The sequence below is a fragment of the Salminus brasiliensis genome, chromosome 21, assembly GCF_030463535.1.
Source record: "Salminus brasiliensis chromosome 21, fSalBra1.hap2, whole genome shotgun sequence".
Lineage (NCBI taxonomy): Eukaryota > Metazoa > Chordata > Actinopteri > Characiformes > Bryconidae > Salminus > Salminus brasiliensis.
This window is the reverse complement of record NC_132898.1, coordinates 25,305,915-25,322,821: the sequence shown is the minus strand read 5'-3', so window position 1 is coordinate 25,322,821 and position 16,907 is coordinate 25,305,915. Positions and strand designations below refer to the sequence as shown.

Here is a 16,907-nt window from a genome sequence, read left to right as displayed (position 1 = left end):
TATATATATATTGCTTTATACCATGTCAAAATTTTACAGCAGCTTATCCAGTTACTTACATAAGTCCTGACACTGCATGCCTGACAGCAGTGTCTTTGTGCTGTGTGTGTTGTAATATTACTTACAAGTAAAGATAAGATGCTATTGAAAAGCTTAATCTTGATAACCAGTAAGTGCCAAAATAAAGGTAAAAGATTAGTTACTGAGACAAGCTGGTCAGGCTTGCATGTTGCATCAGCTGTTTTAACTGCAGACTCAGAATATGTTCAGAACATTCAAAGCCTCCCTCGAGGCCAGCCTCGCATTGCTATTCTTGATCAGCTAGTTCATGCATAGCATATGTCACGATTTACATAATAGACTGGCAAAGGTACCACTGTGTCATAGGTCTCCAGCATTGCACACAGATCCTTGATTTTGTTTATTTAAAATGTGGCAATTACAAGTTTCATACGTTGTGTACAGTTTATAGATGGATTTATTAGTGCATGTGTATGTACAGTTATGTACACAGTATGTACAACTAAGTATAAATTATGAGTTTAAAAAAGGATATCAAATATATATTTCTTTCTCTATAAGCTTCTTTAAAAATCGGATTAAATAAACATGCAGTTAGGCAGAGCAGTGTTTTTACAGTGTTAGTAATGCACACAGCCTGAGTCACGCTTGAAGGTGGTAGAAGATGAGACTAATGGCAGACTAAATCCTTGTGGGTAAACATGTGACCATTTTCATTTATGACTAATGGAAAATGTGTATGTGTATTTGTGGTTTTCAGTCACATGTGGTTTGTCTATTATATTAAAAAGGCTATTTATTGTTTTATGACTGAATGAGAGCCTAAAGTCCATTTCTCATACGCTCTACACAAGGGAAATAACCCTGACCCCTGTGTAACTAGTAGTGGAGATCATAGTCTTGCTCCATCTCCAAAACCGTGTCCAGCAGGCCAGTGTGCTCATCTTCCTCACCCTCAGCGTCTCCTTCGCCATCAACTTCCTCTACTCCGCTGTCTGCACTTCCTGTGCTGTGACCCCTGCCAAGCGTTGGTGGCGACTCTGTGTCCATGGTCGGTCTAAGCTTGCTGCATACTCGGTTCAGCTCATTCTCAAACTCCAGCTTTGCTACAAGCTCCTCCAAAGTCTGCATGCTGGAGGTCTCTTCAGGAAACAAACAAGAATAGGGAGAATAACAAAACTGCAGCAGAACATCATTCCTGACCTCCATAAATCCCTGGCCTTGTTTAGTGAATCTTAACTTTGTAGAAGTCAAACTTTTGAAACTAAATACAATATAGTCTTGACCTCTTGAACCCCAGCCTTATTCTATTAGTACATATTAATTTCTTAGAATCTACTAATTATTCAACTAATAACTAATAATTTGGTATTAACAAAGTATTTATCACCTACTAATTATGCAGTATCAGCGAATTATTTTGTACAGAGATCATACTAACCAAGCACTCCAGGCCAATCCTGTGACACATCAGCTTCAGACTTCTGTCTCGATCCCTGCCTAAGCCACAGAGTGCATGGATAATGATTGGCGGTGTTAAGACATGTTGAAGACAAACAGAGCATATACTATAATTAAAGTTATTAAAGTATACCCACCCTGTACACCTGCAATCAGCTCTGTCTGAGTGTCTAAACATCACATTATAGGACATCAGGCCAAGGCTGCAGTCATGAAGGATATTAGGATGGCCATTAAGGAATTGAGGTGAGACATAAATAACAGGTTCGGAGATGCTGGGTGAAGCAGGTGAGCAGTATTCATCCTCAGGAGTATCTTGAGTTGCCTGGTCCAAGGCTGCCACAAGGCCTTTCCTACACTGTCTCAGCTGGGCTGACATTAATCTAGCCATCAAGATGTCAACAACAATCTTTAGTTATGAAAACACTAACTAACAATGAAAAAAATGCTGTGTTTGGTCTCTTGTGGTTATTCTGTGAATTTGTACTAAACTTGATGCTTGTCTGGTGACCCACCTGTTGAAATATTCAGCTTAGGACCAGCTTTTTCTTGGTTGGTTAACCAGCTTAGCTCTTATGTGTTGATGAGTTTGATGAATTAGCTGGTCCATCAACAATCTGGTCATGCTGGTCAACCTGCTCATACTGGTAAACCATCATGATGGGCATCTAGCTATATAGCTTAGTCATACTGGTTTACCAGTATGGCAGCATCTCCATACTGGTTTACCAGTATGGCCATGCTGGTGGATTAACAAAACCATCAAATACCAACAAATTTGACCATCGAAGAGCATTTCAGACCACCTGAAATCCTGGTCTGGCCAGGCTGGGCTTTTCTTCAGCAGAGCATCAAGCTGGCGCTTCATACATTGTATTAATACATATAAGCTAGATAGCTATGACGTTTGTCTATGCTAAGCTAACCTTATCATCAGTGATCCTGCATTAGCTGGACCTGGACTGAACACAGACTGTAATAGCAATAATCTAAGTCATTAAAATGTACACTTACTTACCACAACCTGTTAACACTGTGCAGTTGTCTGTGGTAACTTACCACAGAGGGCCATTGGAAAGATAGATAACTAGGCTAGTTAGCTAGCTATAGCTAAGTTAACGGTAAAACCGTTAGCTAGTTATAGCTACAGTACACTGAAATTATTTTCGTTTAAAAAAATACGTGAGGTTAGCCTAGCTAATTTAAAACACCTAATTTACATATTTATGTTAAAAATTAATATGCTAGTATTTTTTATTTTATTTTATTCATAGTAGTATTAATAGACTTTTACTAGTATGTAAAATTTGCCATTATTACAGGCATCTAAAATTTACTTTTAGCAGTTTTATCGTGAAAAGCTGCTGTATTTTTAGGATTATTATTATTATTATTATTATTATTATTATGATCATAGACTGTCCCGAATGACACCGTTTCCCTCATTCTTGACTGCAGGCGGCGCCGCTGAGCAACTACAACAAACGCAGCAGCATCTGTAGATCAAAATGGCCGGACAGGAGGATCCAGTCCAGAGAGAAATTCACCAGGATTGGGCAAATCGCGAATACATCGAGGTTATTACCAGCAGCATCAAGAAAATAGCCGATTTCCTCAACTCGTTCGGTGAGTTTACTGAAAATCTGGAGCTTGCGAGGCGTTCAAACGCCCGTCTGCTGGTATAGCCGTAGTGCTAGCTAGCTAGCTAGCTCTGTTAGCATACGAGGAGTGGCTGATAAAGTAACGCTGGTTTTAGGTGAGATGTTCTTGATGTTCTCGATTCATTCAGAAGTCTAGATGTGTTTGCAGCTTTTCCGTGTCTCTATTTAATGCATAACAGCGGCGGTGGAGAGTGAACGTACACGTTTTCTTTACAGGACAAGTCGTCGCCCAGTTCAGCTTGGTGGTGTTAGCTAGGCAGCTAGCTAGCGCTAGACAACCTAAGCCAAGTTGACAGACAGCGTAAACAAAGCGGAGGGCAGCTATTGTAAGATATTTAGCTACACGGTTTTGGGTTGTGATGGACTGTAAATCTTAGTCTTAAATCTTACAGCAGTTTTTCTAAAGCTGAAGATTCCTCGTTGAGCCTTTATAGTATAGATAGACAGCTCTGTCTAACTGCTTCCTGTTTTTCCAGGGTGCAGCTCAGTGTGACTGACTGTAGTTTGTGGGGGTGTGACGATCCGATACATTTTCAGGTTTAGTGATCAAGTGATCAAAAGTTTGATCGATTTTGTACTAGTTACTAAGGGTTTGATTGATGAAAATACATATTTTATCTCCAAACAACTGTGAACAGTACAAGTACCTATGTTGTGCCCTATTCAGTAGTGTCCCCTACATGCTAAGCACTTTATAGGGAAGACAACAAGGTAGTCAGCGATTTCGGAGACCTGATTACGGTCATAAACACTGCCTGAATGTCCGTCTTCCTCAGAGAAGCTGCAGACGGATCTTCAAACCAAGAAATGTGATGAAGTGTGTTCCTGATCAGCTAGGGTTCATTGTTTGTGCACTATTTATTGTGGTGCATTGTGGGATTGTTATAGTGCACTTAAACTGCAGCTCATTCTCAGTCACCATTACAAATTGGCAGAACCCCAAAGTAGTGCACTGTTTAGTGAATAGGGCCCAGTTTCGCACAAAACTCGTGTCTATATTTTTATTTTTTAGTCATTGACAAGATGATAATGGCATCAGCATCAGGCTGATATTGTCAGAATGCTAGATTGGACATCCACATCGCTCCGGTCGCTGTCTGACAGGAGTTTGTGCTCCCTGTGTTCGTGTGGGTTTTCTCCTAGTACTCCAGTGTCCTCCTACCTTGCAAAAATACATATGGTAGATGGACTGGCTATGCTAAATTGGCCCTAAGTGTGCGTAAGTGAGTGAGTGGGTGTGTGAGGTACCCTGCCATGGACTGGTGTCCTGTCCAGGGGATATTCCTGTCTGGTGCCCAATGTTTCCAGGTAGGCTCTGGACCCAGGACAACTGTGACCAGGCAGAAGGAGATAAGAAGATGAATGAATGAGTAAATGGATGGACTTTGGCTGACACTTAAGGTTAAAGGATCTGAACAGAAAAAGTATAGTGCCATCTAGTTTACAGCAGATTAGACATCTTGGAGAGAGGTAGGGGGGCAGGTGTATTTCTCAATGCTATATTAAAGTTGTTTCATGTATTATAATAGTAATTTCATAAATGCTTAAAAGCTACATTTAACCAGTGTAGGAAACGTTATACTTCCATCATAGAGCACTAGAGAAAGTAGGAAGCCTTCCTTGCTGCCTTAAAAAGGTAGCTAAACTATGTTTGTGAGAAATGGAAAACCTAAGATTGACTTTCTAAATGTCTTCCTGCTTTCTTCACCAGATATGTCCTGCAGGTCCCGCTTAGCCACCCTGAATGAGAAGCTGACCGCCCTGGAGAGGAGGATTGAGTACATTGAAGCCAGAGTAAGTGCATAAGTGGTGTGAAAAAGCCCTTTACCAGCGTCATGCACTGTTCCGCAGAGCCTTGGTTCATCTGTGTGGGTTCAATTAGGTCACAAAGCCCCCATTGGCTGTGGAGCTGTGACGATTGGTGCTCCGATATTTTCCTGGAAAGTACCTGGAATCCATATAAGCAAACTAGGCTGCAAATCCAGCCTGTTTTAAATGTAATGCTTTAGGATGTCACAAAAAACAGTGCTTTTACATAGAGTACTTTTGAATATTTAGCCTACAGCTGTCTAGCCTCTCCCATATTACAATGCAGGGCAGCCCCGTCTGAAACAGGAACTGTCCTAAATGCATGGTAACAAAACAAGCTTAAGAGGTTGGATAGTTGGGTAGATATAAGCTAAATTATCTTTTTAATTAGATACAGAACTCCACACAGGTATCATTAGTGCATTATTGGCAGGGGGATGTTATGCATATGTCATAGGAAGGACATTTTGCAAGTATGCATTGTGCATTAGTGGTACAGCTGTAACCTCGAAGCAGGAAATTGGTGAGTTGGACCATAGTGTTACAGCTCAGAATGAAACTGAATGTGGTGGTTAACAAGCTCATCTGGTAAGTGCTAAATATTTAGCTAAAGAAAAGAAACGAGCAAACGTCACGTTAAAAAAGCTCCTTCCATCTTCAAAAAGATCATCAGAAAGGGAGTTTCTTAGTTTTAAAGCAGTAAGACCCAGTTTGGAGATGCTACAGCATCACTGTAGGAGGTATTGAAGGATGTTTTCAACAGAGGGATCAATGGTTAAATCTTTCTTTTTGGCTAGAGTGTCCATTTAACATCTGTAAAGGTTTAAGTGATGCTTACGTGCAGGCAGATTGCATTGATCAGTGATTCCTTCTTCAGCCCCAGCTTTTGTATATAGGCTTAACATCATAACCTCTGCACTGTGACCATAACTGACCTATTATACATGAAGCTGTCATGACTGCTCTAAGGGTCTAGGTGGTCTTTTTCTAAAGGAAAACTAGTTAATAATTGTAGTGTTTACTTGCTACACACAAGCTTTAGGTTGAATGTAGCTCTGAAATACAGTGGTTTGTAGTTCACACAAAATGTCGCACTCAACTCACTGCCTGCCCTTCTTTCTCTTTTTCTCTTCAAGGTTACGAAAGGGGAAACGTTGACCTAAGCGTCTTGACGCAGAGGACGAGAAAAATGGCCACACTCCGTTTTTTCCTCCTTTTCCATTCAAGTTCAACAACTCAACCAACTGTCACTTGACTGACTGTTTTAGACCAGCCTCTTAAAGCCCAAATCAGGAACTGCTGAAGCAGCACCACAGGACTGTTTCTGAGTTCTGTTTTCGCAAGAAAAGAAAAAAAGAAGAGAGAATATGGAAATCATGCACATTTTACGTTTATAGGGGGCATTCTTTGAAACTCTCTGTTTTGAGCGGCTGCAGCAGTTCCTGATTGGGGCTTTAACGTGTGGGACCATTGTGATGACGTCTATGAGCATTTTAACTATGTTCCACGATTTCTGCCTCAGTATGAACAACATTGTTTTATTTTCGATCCTCAGTTTGGGTCTGTCGAATTGTTACTGTCTTTGTGGTGCTTGCACATACGATTGGTCCTCTTTTTAACTTTGCTCTCTAGCTTGACCAGCTGTTCTAAACATGCAAACTCAGACACTAAACCTTTTAGAAACATTGAGTGGTGTTCAGTAAAGTTAGTAGTAAATATAACATGGACTGAAGAATAGCCTGGATGCCTTCCAGATGCAAACGGTTAATTTTCTTTTCTTTTTTTTTTTCTTTTTTTTTTTAACAGAACAAAAAAAATTGTGCTAATTGTTGTTTAATTTCCCCCCAATGTGTTTAACTAGTTTCTAAATATTTTCTTTTTGATAATTGCTAAAAATGCAAAAGCCTGCAATTGCAGATAAGTGGCTACCCTGTGACAGTCTCATTCAATAGAGCATCTTAGCAGCTTTACAAAGCACATGATAACGTGTGGTGGGTGGGGGGAGTTTCTAAAGTGCCAATCAGACCCTGTTGAAGTGGCGGGTGCATCTGCAGCAGTGCTGTTTTGTGTTTTATTTAATGCTCATACATTGATGTTTTGTGGTTTAAAAAGGAAATAAAAAAAAATCAAGTTACAGCCAGGATTGTGCTTTTTTTTTTTTTTTTTTTTTTTTTAAACAAAAATAATAAACACCAGGGTTGTATTTAATGGGGTATATTATATAGGGCCATATTTTAGCGATCTTTAGGCGAGCTGTCAACCGTGCACAGCGCAGCTTGGTTTAGGCCGTGTCGGTGTGTCTTTGCTATCGTAATGATGGAAAAGTACGCCTTGCGCTGCTCCAAACATGCAAAAGGCTTGTACTAGGTCTTAATTAAACCATGAACCAAAGCGTGTCACTTGCCATTGCCATTAAGACCCAGGTGCGGTCTCTCTGACGGATTGCTATTTCAAAGGGGCAAAGCTGGGGTGTACGCGCGCTGAGCACACCCCTGTGTTTACAACTCACTGCCAACATAGCAATGTCTGTCTAACTGTTGACTTCTGCCTAGGTTGTTTTCGGTCAGTGGCGCACCTATGTTTTTTACCGTTACTATTATTACTACTAGGAGTAAGATAGGACCTTTAGTGTTATTTCTTGTGTTAGGAAATATTCTGTAGTGCAACTAAACTGGTGTGTTAAAAAAAAAAAAAAAAAAAAAAAAGATAAACAAGGACTATTTTTTTCTGCAATTGTTCCACAAATGCATAATGGAAAATCAGTGTTGAATATTACATATTGAATACATATGGATGTATAAAGGATATCCTCCTACACACTGTTCTAATACTGGGGGCATTTTATGATATATTTATAGGCTGTCCTAATAGCTTATGTATAGTTTATATGTTTAATAGTAAAATAATACCTAGAAATAAATTTTATGGTGGGACATTTTGATAAGGTAGCACAAATCAACAGAAGATACTGGCCTCACTAGTGGCGCACAGGTCATGTGACTTTGTGACTCCTGAGTAAGGGACTTTTATTTTGAAGCACATTCCTGCGACGCTTCCGTGTTCTGCGTTTCTGCAGCGCATTGCTGCTGTAGCTGGGTAGATGGGAGCTGTCTTGGCGGCTGTAGTCTGTATTAGAGGTTCTCTCCCTTAGGGGTGGTGAGGAGGTGCAGATGGGAGAATGATGCCCTCCTTTGGTCGGGATTTAAGCAATGGTTTGGAAAATGTTCCCGTTTTAATAGAAACCAATACGAGCGAGGACTCTTTCCCCAAGTTCCAGGTACAATTTTTTTTTATATCTTTCGTTTTTACAAAGCACGACAAAGCGTGCGGTGACCTGCACCCTTGTGTGTTTAAAGGATATTGTTATTATAATTTTTGTTTATATATTTTTATTAAGTTTTGTATTGTTTTTGTTTGTGTGCTGCCTTGTAGTGCCTCTTTACGGCCACTAGATGGGAGCACAGTTCCACTTTCTCACCCCACACTGATTACAGGTGTCGGTTCCCAGAGTGCAGGAAAGGGCTCAAATAGTGGAAGACTACACTAAGCATTTTGGAATAAAATAAAAAGTAAGGAGGGATGCAAGGAGATGCCATTTTCCATGTTTAAAAAAGAGGCCCATTAAAACTTCCAGTTCCACTTTGGATTAATGTAGTTAGGTTTTACATTAGTAGCTTTGAATATAACTGTGTAAATGTAAATTGTATGTATCAATATGATTTTTTTTTGGATGCTGATTCTGTGTTATCTGTCTTCGATCTGTGTCCTGCAGTACAGTCCAGAGAGTGTCCAGGGCCCCGGCTGTGAAGTTGACCCAAGTGAGGTGACGCTGCCTGGCTGCTCTTGCCGGTCACAGACCTGCCTGCCAGATAGCTGCCCGTGTCTGTGCTTCGGTCAGGCCTATACCAGCAAGGGCCGTCTGGCAGAGCAGCGAGAAGACAAGGCCGACCAATCTTATAGCCAGCCTGTGTTCGAGTGCAATGTCCTGTGTGAGTGCAGCGAGTCCTGCCAGTCACGCCTGGTCCAGAGCGGCCTGAAGGTGCAGCTGGGTGCCTTTCGTACTCAGGACCGTGGCTGGGGGGTTTTGGCTCTGGAACAGATCCCACGAGGCTCCTTTGTTTGTGAGTATGCTGGGGAGGTGATTGGATTCCAGGAGGCACGCCAGAGGCAGCTGTCTCAGACTTCTGACGACATGAACTACATTATCGCTGTCCAGGAGCACAGGGGTGGGCAGGAGTTCAGCCGGACATTTGTAGACCCGGCTGCTGTGGGCAATGTGGGACGCTTTCTGAACCACTCCTGCCAGCCTAACCTGGTGATGGTGCCAGTGCGCGTGCACTCGCTGGTGCCCAGGTTGGCGCTGTTCACTAGAAGAGACGTGGAAATGGGTGAGGAGCTCACCTTCGACTACTCTGGAGGACATGTTGCCAACACATCAACGCATGGGCTGGAAGCACAGGTGGACACTGGAGCTCTTCAGAGGAAAGAATGTCGCTGTGGAGCCCTGAACTGCTCTGGGTTTTTACCTCTAGATATCTCAGTCCTGCACTGACTTTATAGTGTTCTTAGGTTCTTCACTGATGTATCCAGTTGTAACACAGTAAAACTATAAAGGACTTCTGATTATGAAAAAATAAAGTACATTACCAGTTTTATATTAGTTACCAAACATCAGACTTTGCAAGTCTATTTATTGTCCGGGTTCCTCACAAAAGGTTGTGAATGCATTAAATAAAATAAAACATTTTCTACAGAAATTTGACCTGAAATGTGAACAGATCTGTGTTTAATAATCTAGATTAATATACCTTTTTTTTTTTTACTTTTATATGTTTTTACATGCATTTATTGAGGAAGGTGAAAAAATATTGCTGGAATCTGAAACTGAGAACCGTAATTTCCAAATTAATGTGTCAAATTTCCGTTCTATGTCTATCTAGTACACAGCCTAATCAGCTCATCTCCCTCCAGGTGCATTCAAGTGAGCAACAGGGAGGGTGGGGGCTCTGTGGGAGCTTACTGATTGGTGGCGTCACACTCTAAAAACAAATGGGAGGAAAAACAAGCCCACCGTAGTTGTGAGTTTAGTGAGATGCTGAGATCAATTAAAATGGAAAACAAGCAAACCTGGATAAACCATTCTGCTAAATAGGCCTGAAACAGTCGAAATGTGTGTGATTTGACAGCCTGTGCTGCGGTATTTAGCCTGCAGGCAAACTTATCTAAGCTTAGAACACCGGCTAGCGAGTCCAAACACAGCAGAAACTGTCGCCTGACTCTCTCAGACACTCATTTTTATTCTCGACACTGTCGGTAGCTCAGCAGTTAGTCAGTAGCAGCTGCACTGGGCTGTCTGATTCTCTGAGGATCTGTAGCCGAGGTAGCTTAGCAGTGGCTTTTAGCTGTTCTGTGGTGAGCAGAATATTATCTGAATTTGTCTTGGCCATTCCAAAATGTTACATTTGTCCTAGTTTAACCATGTCTTTGTAGACTATGTATGTATGGTTGTTGTCTTGCTGCATGACCCACTGACCGTTATGCTTGAGTTCACAAACAGATAACCCTGTGTTCAGAAGAATTCCTGAAGAATTTGATGGTGCAGTCCAGAATCTGTCTTTAAATGGGCTTCTAGTTTGCTCATGTGATCTTGAGCAAACCTCAGAAGGCCAGAAGTGTTCTTTTTAAAGAGGAGCAGCATCCTTCATGCTATTCTGGTATTCTACAATGCGCATCACTCTTGTTCCGTGTTTGGCTGATGGTGAACTTATGAACATTGACATTAATCAGTGCAAGACCTTACTATGAATATGTTCCATACTATGTCATGTCTTTGCCCTCATGTTACATTTACAAAACTCTACTGAAGGTTCTATTTCAATTTAAAAAGGTAAACGTACACTGTACAGCGAAATGTGTCCTGTGCATTTAACCCATCTGTGGTAGTTAACACACACACACACACACACACTAGTGAACTAGAGGCAGTGAGTACACACACATACCCAGAGCGGTGGGCAGCCAACTCCAGCACCCGGGGAGCAGAGAGGGTAAAGGGCCTTGCTCAAGGGCCCAACAGTGGCAGCTTGCCAAGCCCGGGAATCGAACCCACAACCCTGTTGTCGATAGCCCAGCGATCTAACCGCTGAGCCACCACTAATTAATGAATTAATTAATAATTGTTCTTTCTAGAACCTTTACATTGTGTTTACATAAGTATATGTTGCAGCTGTATATTTGACACCACCTGTCCATTATGCCACCACAATAGATCTGACCATTGAAGGTATCGACTTCACAAGAACTCTGAAGGCGTCCTGTGTTCTCTGGCCCCAAGACAAAAGCATCAGATCCTTTCATTCCTGTAAGTTATGAGGTGGGGCCTCCATGAAGCCTTCGGTGCCCATGACCCTGTTGCCAGTTCACTGATTGTCTTTTCTTGAACCACTTTTTGTTGGTTCACTGCATACTGTGAACGCCTCACAAGACCTGATGATTTGGAGATGTTCTGACCCAGCCGTCTTGCCATCATAACTTGACCCTTGTCAGCGTGGCTCAGATCCTTACTCTTGACCCTTCTTTACTGCTTTCATCCACATCAAGTTTAAGAACTGACTGTTTACTTGTTGCCTAATATATCCACCCATTGACAGAGTTACACTGTAGATGAAGATAGTCATTGTTTTTCACTTCACCTGTCAGTGGTACTAATGTTATGGCCGGTCGACACACATTACAGATGCTCTACAGAGTCTCCTTCCCCTTTAAGAGCACTGAAAGCTTTTCATTGGACCCAAAGCTCAGGGGTAATAAGCAATTAAAAAGAGCCTTTGGGTGTTTGGATATAGTAACAGATATTTCTCCCCAGCCGCTGATGGAGGGGGCTGGAGTGACCCACTTCAACAAAGTCTCCATTCTTAAATCCGGCCCCTCTCTCTCCTTCATGCCTTTGCCCCATTTCCAGCCTGGACCCGTCTTCATCTCCACGGTGATATTAATATCATCCCTCATCTGGGTTAATTAGCCCGGAGACCAGAGACGGTGAGCAGAGCAGCAGAAATGAGAACGGACCACAAGGCTCGCTCGGATAAGAGCAGGTCTGCTCTGCCTGCGTCAGAAACACCTAGAGTAAATATTACACTCCACCTGAGTCTGCTGTGCTAACCTGCAAGCAGCTCTGCTACACATCACAGGTAGAGGAGGGAGTTCCTGCAGTTAACAGAGGGGTCGCAGTGAGGGGCAGAATGCAGACAATTTATTTAAGTGGCCAGCAAGTAAAAGTACACTACATGTCCAAATGTTTGTGGACATCCTTTCTAATGAATGTATTCAGCTAACTCAAGTTGGACCCATTGCTGACACAGATGTGCAAATGCACACATGCACACACACAGCTCGTCTAGTCTCTAGAGAAGTCTTGGCAAAAGAATAGGACTCTCTGTAGCAGATAAACATGAACCTGTTGCCCTAATTCCTAATGCCAGGTGTGGGCTAGCATTGAGCTGTGGAGCAGTGTTCTCTGGAATGACGGTTGGAGCAATATTTATGGGGGATAAGTTGGGGAGTTTAAGATGAGGTGGGGTGAAGATCTTTCAACATCCTGACCTCAGTAACACTCTTGTCACCGAATGCAATCAAATCTTTACAACAAAGCAAACTACAAAATATAGTAAAAAGCTTTCTTCCACTGTCACTCCAACAAAAGCTAGAGTAACTTTTTTTAATACCTTAATTTCCGAAGAAAAAATGAATGAGCAGGTGTCCCAATACATTTGTCCAAATGATATAACCAAGCCAGTGAGCAGAAGCACAAGGTAGGTGTTTCTGATAAAGCGGCAAGTGAGTGAAAGCCCAAGGTAGATGTTTTTAATAAAATGTCTGGTTATATTATATTATGTTCAACTATTAATTCATCTATTTGTATTCGTATTCATCTATTAAATTCACATTTTTTATTTTTTTTATTTACATTGTCCCTAACCAGAACACAAAATCCCAGCCTGGTCTTAATCATAATCCTAACGCTGTCAACTGAGTTTTACCATATAGCTCTAATAATAATAATAATAATAATAATGTAGTTATCCTGTTTTGAATGAACTAAATGAACTACTAATCATCAGCTAATTATGAAACTCTCCTCATTAAGTGTGGTAGAACAGGGAAAGACATTTTTCTGCAACGGGAAATGAGCTGTATTGATCAACATTTTATCTTACCATAAGACGAGTGTTTGGAGTGAGTGCTTGCATTAGGCCTGCATTAAAACCACTAAAACTATGAAAAACAAGATTTGTCATTAAGCTTTTCTTTTTTTCTCCTACTGTGGTTGCAATTAGGAGGTTGTGATAATGGTTTCCCAGCATGTTTGCCTTGCCTTTACCCATGTCATTATGAGAAGTGCTTATTAACCATGCTTCCCTTTCTTTCTGTGAAAATCTCTATTCATCTTCCTTTTGTCTTGGGCTACACAAGTGAAATCTGTCAAAATTGGAAGCCAACAACATTCATGTCCAACACAATACATGAACAGCAGTTGGCCAATAAAAACTTTATTTTACCACAGCTTTGTCAGAATTTAAAGAGGTAAATGATGTGAGCTGTGTCAGCAATGTTATGAATTAGGAGGCCGATGTGGCAATGTGGAGGTCTGTGCCAGTACAGTAGGGTGCATTATTAGGGTGAATGTTATTTTATCATTGATTTTAAATGTAAGTTGACCTCTAAGTTTTCAGCATTTTGATCTTTTGCTATTCATGATGGGAGCTGAGCAATGGGATTGCTAGCCTAGTCTTGTGCCAGCCTTATAAAATCAATTGTATTCTATAGACTAATAACTAAAAATAGTTTAAATCGTATGATGATTTAAATAGTTCTTCCTTATGATGGACAACGTCTTGTAGAAGGTTCTATGAAAAACATATTGAAAAATGTATTCTATGTATATATATATATATATATATATATATATATATATATATATATATATATATATATATAGCCTGGCTGTTACACTGTACTTGCTTTGCACTGTGTCCCATTAGAGCAGCCCCATCTCTGCTGGTCAGCCAGCAGGAGTGATAATAATGGCAAGTGTGTGATACACTCTCTACAATCTCTACTTGTCTCATGACTCATTGGAAACAGTGAATAAGCAAGTCTCTATGGCAACAGAATGTGAGGTATTGATTGGACACCAAAGTGTAGGCTGCGTTCACGACGTTTGTTGGAGGGTGAAAGCAGAAAGCACTCTACTGCTGGAGTACAACCTTACTGGCCTTTAACCAGTTTAACACAAGCATTTTATTATTCCCTACTCTCACCTCTCTCTGGGAATCCCCCTGTTCCTCTCCATGGCCAGTCTATCCCTGCTCCTGGCCATGGCTGGTTAGGGCATCGCTGGGGACTTGCACAGTCTTTTGGTTTTCCTGTAGTGGGCTAAAGCACTGCATTCCCTGTGGAACATTGGGATCGATTTCCATATATACGCTTCCATGAATACGATTTTGTGAAGCTTGTTCAACATAGCAGCTATGAAACAATGCATTTATAGATGGAGCATAGATAATAAATATCGTTAAAACCACTACCAAGGGTTTCAAAACAACAGGGATAGTGGGGACTAAGCAACAAAGGAGAATATTTGAAAAGGTCCAGATGGCCTGTGTTAGCACAGTTGCCAACAATGTGATGTAAACCGCTGCCATCTTGCCTACTCATCTGAACAGTGTACTCAGGTGGGATATTGCTCAAATGTAAAGTCAACAAAAAGGGCCATTTAATCATAATTATTACAAATGATACTAATGGGATGTTACTGTACACTTCAGTCATAATAATAGCACCACCTGCCTAATATTACGTAGATTTACAACTGATCTGAGCATTCGAGGCATGGACTCCATGAGACCTTGTGAGGTGTGAGGTTGGGACCTCCATGAGCATCAATATGCCCAAGGTGCCCATGACTCTTTTGATGGTTCACAGGTTGTTCTTTCTTGGACCACTTTTGGTAGGTACTGACCAGTGCATACCAGAAAACCCCCACATGACCTGTCTGATGTTTTAGAAATATTTTGACCCGGTTGTCTAGTGATTACAGTTGGCCCTTTGTCAAAGCATCTCAGATTCTTATGCATCACTTCCTGTTTATAACAAATAATCACCTTTAAGAACCAACTGTCACTTGTTGTCTCACTTGCTGCCTAATATATTGCACCCCCTGACAGAAACCACTATAGATGAAGATAATCAATATTTTTCAATAGTACTAATGTTGTGGCTGATAGGTGTATGTTTACTGTATATGATGTATAAAGTGGAGCAAAAGGGTCAAATTGGCTGCCATTAGAAATGTGATATTGAAGTCACGCATACGTCAGCAGCCCAAGAGAAAGTCTATTTTCAGATTCTCTTGGTAAGGCCTCAGATTGAGATTTTGCCTTAGAAATGGGCCAAACGACTCCTCCTGCATCAAAAGAAACACATCTTCAAAATGAATAAATAAATAAATCAGATCAGTGACTGTTGGGGCTGCCATTTTTCTTGTTTGGCCCTAATTTCTGTCTAGGAAAGTAGGCCAGTCCTTTGTTTAATTAGAAAGCCCCATAAGCCTTCTGCAGCGGCCCTGGGTGCCACTGTACAGCAATCGGTGAGCTCAGAGTTGCCTTATATTTATATATGGGACAATGTGTCAAGAGCGCAGAGAGAGAAAGAGAGAGAGGGATAGAGCATAGTGATGACCTAGATTACACTAGTGTGAATGTTAGGGTTGTTTTCGTTTGCCTTTATGTTCTTTAGGGGAGGATTTTTGTGAAAATCTGTGGGAACTTCATTAATGTAGCAATAAAAATATACATCAACTCAAATATACTGTATGACTGTAAACTAGAAAAGTGGATTTGCTGAAGAAATGAAGTGGTTTTGTTTTCAGTGGAACTTGCTAGGCTAATGCTAACGGTGGATGCCATGCAGTTGCTTTGGTATTCCTAGTGGTTGCTAGTTTGTTGCTAGGTGATTTGATGGTTTTCCTGGTGGTTGCTAGGGTGTTGCTACGGAATAGTAGCTGGGTAGCATAGTTGCTAAGGTGGTTGCTAACATATTTTGAGTGGTTGCTGTAGAAAATGCTGGAGTTGAGCCAGGCGGTTGCTATGGTATTTGCCATGGTAATTTTAAGTAGTTGGTTGCTAGGGTGTTGCCAAGTGGTTGCTGTAGAAAAAGACTGTGGCAATCAAATGTACGGCATTGCAGCAGATAAAGATTTGATTATTAAGTCATGATAAAAGTTGTAAGGGAGATACTGTGCTGGATGGTACTACAGTAAGATGATGGTAAGCCTGAACAGTTACTGTCTTTTGATAAATGGCAAAGTCTGGCTTGGTATTCAAGGCCGCACATGGACGAATCAGGTCCAGCCAAGATGCTGAAGTTTGATGGGTGGCTGATCAGATTCTGAAGGGTTTTGAGGGGATCAGTGAGCAGACCGGCTTCACTGGCCGCAATAGAAATAGATTTGGGCAGCCTGTCATGTTGGAAGTAGGTCACGTCTCCAAAGAGACACCAGATTTCCTCATTTACTGAACCTACTACAGCTGGCTGGTGTTACTTCAGAAACACCCTACTTTGACACTATGTTCAGTGTTGCTCATGTCTGTTCTTTATTAATATTTGCATTTTGCTGTTGTATTGCTGCAAAGTATTTTTTAGTCTGTATGTCTACTGATGTCATTCGAGTGCTATAATACTGTTTTTCTTGCCATTGGATCCTCAGAATTACAAGATCATTAAAGTTTTGAAATAGGAATTTTGCTACACACAAGGCCTAAGTGTGCGAGAATCCTCCTATAAGCATGAATTCAGACTACAGTAAAAATATACAGAAGACAAACTGTAAAAGTGTTTTACTACAGGATGTGATAAAAGCAATCATATAGAAATAGCCTATATGGACAAAAGTAT

At 41.1% G+C, this 16,907-nt stretch overlaps 3 protein-coding genes across 5 annotated transcripts; 2 read left to right on the top strand and 1 right to left on the bottom strand.

Moving 5' to 3' along the window:
- Positions 1 to 439: 439 nt before the first annotated feature.
- On the bottom strand, positions 440 to 2,658 carry LOC140543156 (uncharacterized protein C3orf62-like). Of its 3 annotated transcripts, none has more exons than XM_072666188.1 (4): positions 2,501 to 2,658; positions 1,620 to 1,865; positions 1,463 to 1,521; positions 440 to 1,163 (listed from the first exon to the last, which is right to left on the bottom strand). In XM_072666188.1, the coding sequence occupies exons 2-4, from the start codon at positions 1,859 to 1,861 to the stop codon at positions 901 to 903; spliced, it is 564 nt and encodes a 187-aa protein (XP_072522289.1). In that variant the 5' UTR covers positions 1,862 to 1,865; positions 2,501 to 2,658; the 3' UTR covers positions 440 to 900. The 3 variants fall into 3 exon arrangements, with proteins under 3 accessions (XP_072522289.1, XP_072522288.1, XP_072522287.1); XM_072666187.1 differs by lacking the exon at positions 2,501 to 2,658 and adding an exon at positions 1,998 to 2,288; XM_072666186.1 differs by lacking the exon at positions 2,501 to 2,658 and having other exon boundaries at positions 1,620 to 2,288.
- A 291-nt stretch (positions 2,659 to 2,949) lies between these two features.
- On the top strand, positions 2,950 to 7,088 carry brk1 (BRICK1 subunit of SCAR/WAVE actin nucleating complex). The gene is made up of 3 exons (XM_072665767.1): positions 2,950 to 3,108; positions 4,855 to 4,937; positions 6,089 to 7,088. The coding sequence occupies exons 1-3, from the start codon at positions 2,991 to 2,993 to the stop codon at positions 6,113 to 6,115; spliced, it is 228 nt and encodes a 75-aa protein (XP_072521868.1). The 5' UTR covers positions 2,950 to 2,990; the 3' UTR covers positions 6,116 to 7,088.
- Positions 7,089 to 7,976: 888 nt separating this feature from the next.
- Positions 7,977 to 9,706, top strand: setmar (SET domain and mariner transposase fusion gene). Its single transcript, XM_072666191.1, has 2 exons — positions 7,977 to 8,229; positions 8,725 to 9,706. Exons 1-2 carry the CDS (start codon positions 8,131 to 8,133, stop codon positions 9,502 to 9,504), a joined length of 879 nt encoding a protein of 292 aa, XP_072522292.1. The 5' UTR covers positions 7,977 to 8,130; the 3' UTR covers positions 9,505 to 9,706.
- Positions 9,707 to 16,907: the final 7,201 nt, after the last annotated feature.

Excerpts from the sequence above, each read along its gene's own strand:
- brk1 (XM_072665767.1), top strand. The coding sequence starts at position 2,991 with ATGGCCGGACAGGAGGATCCAGTCCAGAGAGAAATTCACCAGGATTGG. Across the intron at positions 3,109-4,854 it reads CGATTTCCTCAACTCGTTCG|ATATGTCCTGCAGGTCCCGC; the intron begins GTGAGTTTACTG and ends TTTCTTCACCAG. Across the intron at positions 4,938-6,088 it reads TTGAGTACATTGAAGCCAGA|GTTACGAAAGGGGAAACGTT; the intron begins GTAAGTGCATAA and ends TTTCTCTTCAAG.
- setmar (XM_072666191.1), top strand. The coding sequence starts at position 8,131 with ATGATGCCCTCCTTTGGTCGGGATTTAAGCAATGGTTTGGAAAATGTT. Across the intron at positions 8,230-8,724 it reads ACTCTTTCCCCAAGTTCCAG|TACAGTCCAGAGAGTGTCCA; the intron begins GTACAATTTTTT and ends TGTGTCCTGCAG.
- LOC140543156 (XM_072666186.1), bottom strand. The coding sequence starts at position 1,873 with ATGGCTAGATTAATGTCAGCCCAGCTGAGACAGTGTAGGAAAGGCCTT. Across the intron at positions 1,522-1,619 it reads GCTGATTGCAGGTGTACAGG|GCAGGGATCGAGACAGAAGT; the intron begins GTGGGTATACTT and ends TCTGTGGCTTAG. Across the intron at positions 1,164-1,462 it reads GGATTGGCCTGGAGTGCTTG|AGACCTCCAGCATGCAGACT; the intron begins GTTAGTATGATC and ends TGTTTCCTGAAG.